Source organism: Ricinus communis, chromosome 6 (genome assembly GCF_019578655.1).
Source record: "Ricinus communis isolate WT05 ecotype wild-type chromosome 6, ASM1957865v1, whole genome shotgun sequence".
Lineage (NCBI taxonomy): Eukaryota > Viridiplantae > Streptophyta > Magnoliopsida > Malpighiales > Euphorbiaceae > Ricinus > Ricinus communis.
In genome coordinates, this window is record NC_063261.1 from 25,274,955 (window position 1) to 25,283,328 (window position 8,374).

Genomic DNA, 8,374 nt, shown 5'->3' on the forward strand with positions numbered 1-8,374 from the left:
TTCATCAATAATCTCAAATAAATTAATTATTCATGAAAGCTTTTGTTGTTTTTGTGATGCATATTGAAAAAAATTTATGATTGATATAAACATTCTCATTTATAGGTATAATATTCATTAGTATAGAAAAATATTTGTTAGTAATGAAAATCATACCACTAATCCATTCAAATGAATATATATAATATAAATATAATGTAAATCGTCCTTAGACAGTTTATAAAAAAAAATCAAACTAAAATTATACTACAAATATTTATCTCGTAGTACACGTATTTTTTTAATAAAATTAAATTAATAAATAATGAACCTTACGTTTAAACAATAAACATTAAATATATATTTAATAAATATAAATTAATAAATTTTTAATATAAAATTAATGACATAAATTATTTTAACGTGTCAAACGCGATGCAAATATTTTTATAAATATGATGCCGAATAGACTCATGAGCCTAAAAGCCTACATGAACATGGTTCTATTTTATAATTTGCGACCAAGCTGAAAAAGAAAAGAAAAAAGAAAAAGAAAAAAGAAGAAGACAAAAGCCTCTTTCATAATAATAACAATTGGGTCTTGTTTTTCTGCAGCTCGGTCTAACTGTGGACTTAAAAGTCCACCCGAGGAGGAAGGGCTAATGGATTCTGTTTCAACAGTTTGAGCAATAAATTGGGTCTTGTTCGTTTCTAACTAAAGGCTCACTGCTCCTGCCATTCTTGTTCTTGCCTTGCTCCTTTTCTTTTCTTCCTTGTTATTGTTGAACTTAACTGTAATAATACAAAACAGAAGAGAGATCACTTCAACCAAACTGATTATTTTGGTCTGTATAACTATAAGGCCAATGTCGTCATCTGGGTCCTCATCAACATCGACCAAGTCATGGATTGTGCATAGTATTGTGGCCGGAGCTGCTATTGCTGTGGGTGTTGGTGCTGGAGCTTATTTGGGTCGATTTAGAAAGTTCCGACGCCGAGTTATAGGAATCATACCTGCTCGATTCGATTCCTCTCGGTTTCAGGGCAAGCCCCTTGTCCATATCTTAGGGAAACCCATGATCCAGGTACTCGTTCTTTTGCTTGTTTTGTTTCTACTTATTAAATGATGTGATATAGAATGAGACTTGGAATTTGGGATTTTTTTTGGATTGTTTGTATTGAATTTTGTTAATTATCATGAATCAATTTTTGGGATGCACCATTGGAGCAGAAATTTAAGTGTTTACAACTTCTAGTTTTCCCTTTTTTTGGTTCATGAAAGGGAAAGCTAATTACAAAATGCATTTCAGTATACAAGATCACTAAGCGGCATGGGAGTATCTAAGAGAGAATGGATCAAAAGTTCAATCTTCAGATTTTTATTACATCGTTTAAATTTTTATCATGCCAATACAGCCTGTTTGAGATTGAACTTGAATGTGAATAGAATTTCTTAGGTGGATCTGTGATCCTTTACCTGATGGGTTAATATTGGTTCCACTATAATAACATGGATAATCTGATATCCTATATCAGATTCCTCCTATCCGGGATCCATGATTTTCTTTTCTGAAATAAAACGATATGCCTGTTTATCCTCAAACAAAGAATACTGAATCGAATGCTTCTGATTTAGGGGCTCAGATTTGTTCGCAATACTAATGTACAATAATGATCTGAATGTTACATCCACGCTTACTGTATATGCTGGAAAGAGAGCTACTATGATGATCCGACATCAAAATTATGTCATTAATTTTAATGGATAACATAATGTATCAATCATGAAAACTGTTCTCTGTCAAAACTGCTATCATGTTACAGTTTGTCACCAATGCAGAGAACTTGGGAAAGAGCGAAACTGGCAACTACTTTGGATCACATAAGTAAGTCAGTCCTAAGTTTCTTCTGATACTTATTTGGAAATGATGCATTCATTTTCTTGCTTCTTTTAAGTTTGCAAGGGACAATGTCTTAATTGATTTTTTCTTTTAGAATGCAGTTAAAAATGCCACTGCCTTACTGCTCTTTCTTTTTATTATTTCTTATTATTTTTTAAATATAAGTTTTCTTTTTCAATAAAAGCCAGAATGCTTCTCATCTTCTTTATATATAGTTATATTTGCGCCAAAATGCTGTTCACCTTCTTTATATGTAGTTACATCACAATGCATCTAAATGTTGTGCAAAACAAGTGTAATTTGAATTTAACTATAACATTGTAAATGTTCTCGACTTGTTACATATTCTTTTAGGTATTTTATATCTTTATTCTTCAGGTAAAATAAATGAGAAGGTTAATTGATCAAATCTCGAATCTGTTTTGAGTGTTAAAAATTAAAAAAATCATGTTCAAGTGAATCAATGAGCCAGATCAAAGATGCAGGAATGAGCCAAGTATTTCCATCTATAATTTCTCATATGCTTTTCTATTTGGAGCTTTTTCGCAAGTTTTAGTTTTTAGCAATTTTGGTTGACATCTTCCACTCTTTCAGTTTTTGTTTTGTATTCTGCTCATGAAAGTTGTTGAGACTGTCATTTCTAGCACTTACTACATCAGTGATATGATGAATAAGAGCACAGTTGAAATTTCCTAGTGTCCTAGGCTCATAGCATTGTCAGTTAGTCACTGCTCTCTTTCATGTTCCTATTTTGTAATCTCATTCGTATTTCGTGTTGATGCAGTTGTGGCAACAGATAATGAAAAGATCGCAGAATGCTGTCGTGGATTTGGGGCAGATGTCATAATGACTTCAGAATCTTGTCGAAATGGTTGGCTACTTCTATTGTTCAGCTGTGATTTTAATTTTTGCATTGGATTTTCTAATACCTAAATTCCTATTAGTGTACAGGTACAGAACGGTGCAATGAAGCTCTTGGAAAACTAGAAAAGAAATATGATGTCGTCGTCAATATTCAAGGAGATGAGCCTCTCATTGAACCTGTGATAATAGATGGAATTGTTAAAGCACTGCAGGTGAAAATAGTTAGCTTACCTCTCCATCTATATACCATATCCCAAAAGAATATCACATCTTATGAGGGCTTTTGTAGTTTTTGATGCTTCAACATAGACTTCTTTTGCACTACCTATGAACTTCAGGTTTAATCTCAGCCATAGGAATAAGTTGTATAGCTGTGAAGTTGTGATGAGATTCTAGCTATTTTATCTCATTATAATGCCTTGTTTTTCCAATCCAATGAGTTATTGATAAAATTAATTTATTGTTACAGGCAGCACCAAATGCAGTTTTTAGCACTGCTGTGACATCCTTAAAGCCTGAAGATGCATTTGATCCCAACCGAGTGAAATGTGTGGTGGATAATCAAGGTTATGCAATCTATTTTTCAAGGGGACTCGTTCCTTATAACAAGTGAGTTGTCAAATATTGAATATATGGGTGAATTTACTTCATATTCTTATTTAGCTTTATATTTTTCGCTTTTCTTGTTTATTAGGCTACTTTATGGATAATTTTGCCTACTTGATACAGGTCAGGGAAAGTCAATGCACAGTTTCCATATCTGCTTCATCTAGGAATTCAGGTATGAAGAATTCTGCCAAGAGTTGTCTCTACATTTGGGTGGTTTTAAGGTAGTATGTCAGCAATATTTGGTTATTTTGTAAGACTACATTTCATATGTTTGACCAGAGTTATGATGCGAAGTTTTTAAAGATATACTCCGAGCTTCAGCCTACTCCACTACAACTAGAAGAGGATCTAGAACAGCTCAAAGTCCTTGAGAATGGGTATAAAATGAAGGTATTGTAAAATCCAGATACACTGCTTGTTTCTTCTGCATTATATTTTTGAAATTTGTAATGATTTCTTAAAGCTTTTATAAGTACTTTAGGAATGTGTGGATAAATTCTTTCCTTGCTGTGATAATTATGGACTAATTTCTTTTTACTTTTAGAGAGGCAACGCCCTGAAACTTCCTTTCCGTTTTTATTGTTCTATTTATTTAGTTTGTTGCTGTTAAATTGGGAAAAATTTAGAAGAGTCCTGCATGTAGATATTTGTATAGGTAGAAATTTTGTCTGCTAGTGGGTGTAGATATTTGTTTAGGTGAACATACTTTGAAGGTAGTTGATGGTTCTTTTTCTCTTTCTGATATTGTTGTAAAAAAGTTGCAATGAGATTAGCAGAACCGAGGACTCTGAAGATTTTGTTTGTCATGTAGGCTTTTATTTGATGACATTTTTTTACCCACATCATTTTAATACTGAATTTTATTTAATCTTTTTTAATTCTAATACTGAACTGACTTTTTTTTTAACAAGAAAACACACTTCTATCTGAAATAAGGGTGATTATTATGTAAGAAGCTCCTAAAGGGTGGTTATTATGTAACTCAGACAATATTTAATCAAGTGGTGTCAGAATCTGTGAGATTTCGGAAGTTTAGTTGTCATTGTCTTATTCTGACACTCCCAAGAGTTATTTATCTCGTCATATTATGGGAAGCAGAGGTTAGCATGCTTGACTGCATTATGTGCTTTCAAAGTTTTAACTAGTTTAAACTCTTGTTTGCGCTAAGTTGAAGTTTATTATTTTTGGTAACAAGAGTAAATTAATACTAACTCCCATTAATACTTAAAGTTATTTGTAAATTCCTAAGGAATTCTTATTTGTTTTACACTTCTCTCTTAATATTAGTAAGAATAAAAAAGTGAAGCCATTGTGACAATTTTTCTTTTGTATTCCGGTTAGTTTGCTTTCGCAGGAGTTGCAATTACTAGTTGTTAGCAGGGTTTTCAATTTTGGGGAATAATCCACCAGAGTTTGGGGGAGGTGGGTCTCGAAATTGAGACCCACTAGGTGACTTTAACCTGGCGACTAGGCTAGAGCTTGGTGGTTCATTGTAACAATTTGTTGAATATGCAAGGTTGCTCTAAATTCTAGAACATAATTTGTCGGTTCATGATCACTATGATTCTGGCAAAATCAGTAAGTTTTGAAAGAAAGAAGGTGGAATAAACTGATGTTCTCAGGACAAAACCATGACTGTGCTATATTATTCCTAACCCAATTAATTGGATACTATATGTATGTGAAATTTGATGGGGATTTTAGGGGTTTACTGCACTGTTTAACTTGAAATTATTGCTTGAATGAAATTAATAAGGTTAGTGGTGGTATATGGTTCTTGAAATAGTTAGATTAATGAGTTCTTGAACATTAAATGGTTATGGTTTTGCAGGTAATAAAGGTGGACCATGAGGCACATGGCGTTGACACTCCAGAGGACATTGAGAAGATTGAAAGACTGATGCGTGAAAGAAATGTGTTATAATTTTATTACTACTTTGGAGTAAGTTTTTCTGTTTTTGCTTTAGTCTGGGGTTGGGACTAACTGGCATATTGCTTCATGTGTTAGCAATTTTATTTATAATCTAATCTAGGGTTCTTTTAATCCTAAAACAACTCAATCACAAGCTAAAATCGTGTTCAATCGGCTAAATTAATAACAATTTTTAAAGAATTGACCAAAATAGTATAATTCCGCGGCATATAATGCGGATTATTTAGGCTATTAGGCCAAAAACATTCGGTTGCCATTCTACTAAGCGAGTTCTCATATTTTGAGCAAATCCTTAGCTAATAATATCCCATAATAATTTCATGGCATAAGGATCAATTCACTTCTTTCTTTCTTTTTTAACTAAACCAATTATCTTCTTAAATTCTTTTTAGCATAATCAAGTCTTTCATTGTTTTCACAAAATCAACCATTTAACATTCTAAAAATTTCTAAAACTAAACACATAAAACTCCAATTACCAACACTATTAATGTGCTGGTGTTGTTTTTTCAGGACAATTAGCTGCCTGATCAAAGCGATTTCAAACTGTGGTGCAAATCCTCATTAATTGTTGCCTGATTGCCTAATGATTCCGGGTTAATATTGGCTTTAGAAACTACCAATCCTACTGAAGACTATTTGTATTTATTTATTTATTTAGATTTTTGGTGCAAGATATTTAACTCTTTATCGTACCCACAAAATCTGTTTTGCAGGAAAGACATATATGAATGTGACCACAACATGCCTAAATTGAAAAATAAAAATTCATGATCACCTATTAGATTGTGTTTTCATGCATGGTTAAAGGAATGATATACAAATTGTAAGAGTAGTATTTAAGGAGGTGAATATAAAATATTTAAAGGAGTAATGATTAATGGGGTTAAGAGTTTATTCCAAGGGTCAAAATTAAGTTTTTTTTGGTGCAGGGTTAAAAGAGATTCTTTCTTTTTTTAATTTAAACAATATTTAAAATGTATAAAATTTAATTAGTACCATATTGGGAATAAGTATGGTAACACTTTATATGAAAGGTATAATTGAAAATACCTCTATAAAAGTAATTTATTAATTATTATATTAATTACATTTATATAAATATTATTAATATATAATTAACATTTTAAAATTAAACATTGTTTTTAATCAGAAAAATAACTTATCAGATGTTAAATATTAAAATTATAATAATTTAAATAATATTATTAATTCAAAAAATATAAAAATTATATATTAGTCTAATGCTTTTCTTTTAAAACTATGTATACACCTTAAATTTTTTATTCAATGTGTCAAACTTTTTTATGTATATATATATAGAAATTTTGAATTGATTAAAATATAGAGAATTATTGAACTAACTAAAAATATTTTCAAAATTTATCAGTAATTAATGTAATCTTATCCTAATTTTTATATTTAAGTAATATAATTTAACACTAGCCTACTAAAATTAATGAGTGATTAATCTAATTCAATCCTAATCAGATAATAATTTCATATTTATTTCTAATCCTATAAAAAATTGATAAATTATTATATTGCATACCTATGATGAAATTTAAATAATTTAATATAAATTTTTGTAAAATAAAAATAAAAATTCGGCAAAAAAAAAGCTAAGATACTTTTAATTTTATTTATTGATATTTTAATTTATATGTTTGTTTATTATAATACTTTACTAGTAGGATTATTACAAGTGAAGTACTTCATGTGATTAATTTTTTTATATACTAAACTAATTATACATCAAAGTGTCCATACATATACATGAAAATGAGTTTTATTGTTACATCTTATTATAAATTTAAGCTATATATGATGTAAATAAAAATTTTGAGATATTTTGAGTTCAAAGAACTCTTTATTACTTTATTGTTAATGAATCCAATGCAACATATAAGAAAATATCATATATGCTTTTTAATATTTAATAACTCTTTTGTTAATTTCTTGCTTTTTTTATTATGAAAATTTAAAATTTATCTTTTTATATTCTTTTTTTTCTTTTTTCTGAAAAATGAAATTATATTATTATCATTTTAAAACTAATTCACTTTAGTTAACCTAGCTAACTTGTTCACTTTACCCATTTTACTCTCGTCTCTCTTGTCACACATCTTTCTTTCCTCTTTAAATTTATGTCATATTAATCTACATAAATAACAAATCCTTCTCTATCAATTTTTTAAAAAATAAAAATGTATAAGCACATAAAATTCAAAATCCCAAATCCAATAAACAAATCACCTTTGACATCTATAACATAAACTCTCTCTCACCAATTTTAGCTGTCAAAACCAATTTATTATTTCTAACAAATCCCAAATTAAAAACATACTATTTTTTTTTCTATCAAATACATCATTCATTACTCTTAAAGATGGATACAAAATCTTATTTTGCTTTTTTCATTCTTGAAAACCCACTTAAGGAATGGACTTAAGCTCTTTCCAACAGGAAAAATCCAAAAAAAAACTATGATTTAAACTCATATTCACCAACAACAATCCAAGTAATCGAATCAAGATCACAGTCGCTAAAATTCAGACTCCACATTTAAGAACTTGAATAGATTTTTAGAAGATGTAACTGAAGAACGATAGAAAGATCTCATATTTATAACTGAGTTCTTTTATGTCTATTTTGATTTTATAGCTTGCGAAAATGAAAGATCTCAAAGAAGAAATGAGAAATAAGAGGTGACAGACGAGAGCCAATTATGATCCTCTTTATTTTTTTTAGTTAAGGTAAAGTGGTTGAATAAAATGGGTAAAGTAGATAAGAGTTATTATGTTAAGTAAGGCTGGTAGTGTTAAAATGATAATGCAAAGAGACCCTTTTAGATATGTTTAAAATTACCTATGTGGCTTATACGCCATCCTTCATTTAGTTCAATTTTGATCAACATTGAAAGTTGGCCAAATTAGCTCTCACTTAACAAATTCATGGCTAAATTGATAATATTTAAAACTTTGGCTAAAATAAAAAGAATTTTGAATTTTTATGACTATTAGTTTTAAAAAATTATTAAAATTAAAATATAGAACATTTTTCATATTTGTTTATTTTTAATATTTTT

General features: G+C 29.5%; 1 protein-coding gene across 2 annotated transcripts; it reads left to right on the forward strand.

Moving 5' to 3' along the window:
- Positions 1 to 450: 450 nt before the first annotated feature.
- Positions 451 to 6,070, forward strand: LOC8261763 (3-deoxy-manno-octulosonate cytidylyltransferase, mitochondrial). Of its 2 annotated transcripts, XM_015728397.3 has the most exons (9): positions 451 to 1,064; positions 1,820 to 1,865; positions 2,665 to 2,751; positions 2,832 to 2,956; positions 3,214 to 3,353; positions 3,474 to 3,525; positions 3,633 to 3,743; positions 5,185 to 5,295; positions 5,800 to 6,070. In XM_015728397.3, the coding sequence occupies exons 1-8, from the start codon at positions 846 to 848 to the stop codon at positions 5,275 to 5,277; spliced, it is 873 nt and encodes a 290-aa protein (XP_015583883.1). In that variant the 5' UTR covers positions 451 to 845; the 3' UTR covers positions 5,278 to 5,295; positions 5,800 to 6,070. The 2 variants fall into 2 exon arrangements, with proteins under 2 accessions (XP_015583883.1, XP_002534236.1); XM_002534190.4 differs by lacking the exon at positions 5,800 to 6,070 and having other exon boundaries at positions 453 to 1,064; positions 5,185 to 5,419.
- The last annotated feature ends 2,304 nt before the right edge of the window (positions 6,071 to 8,374 follow it).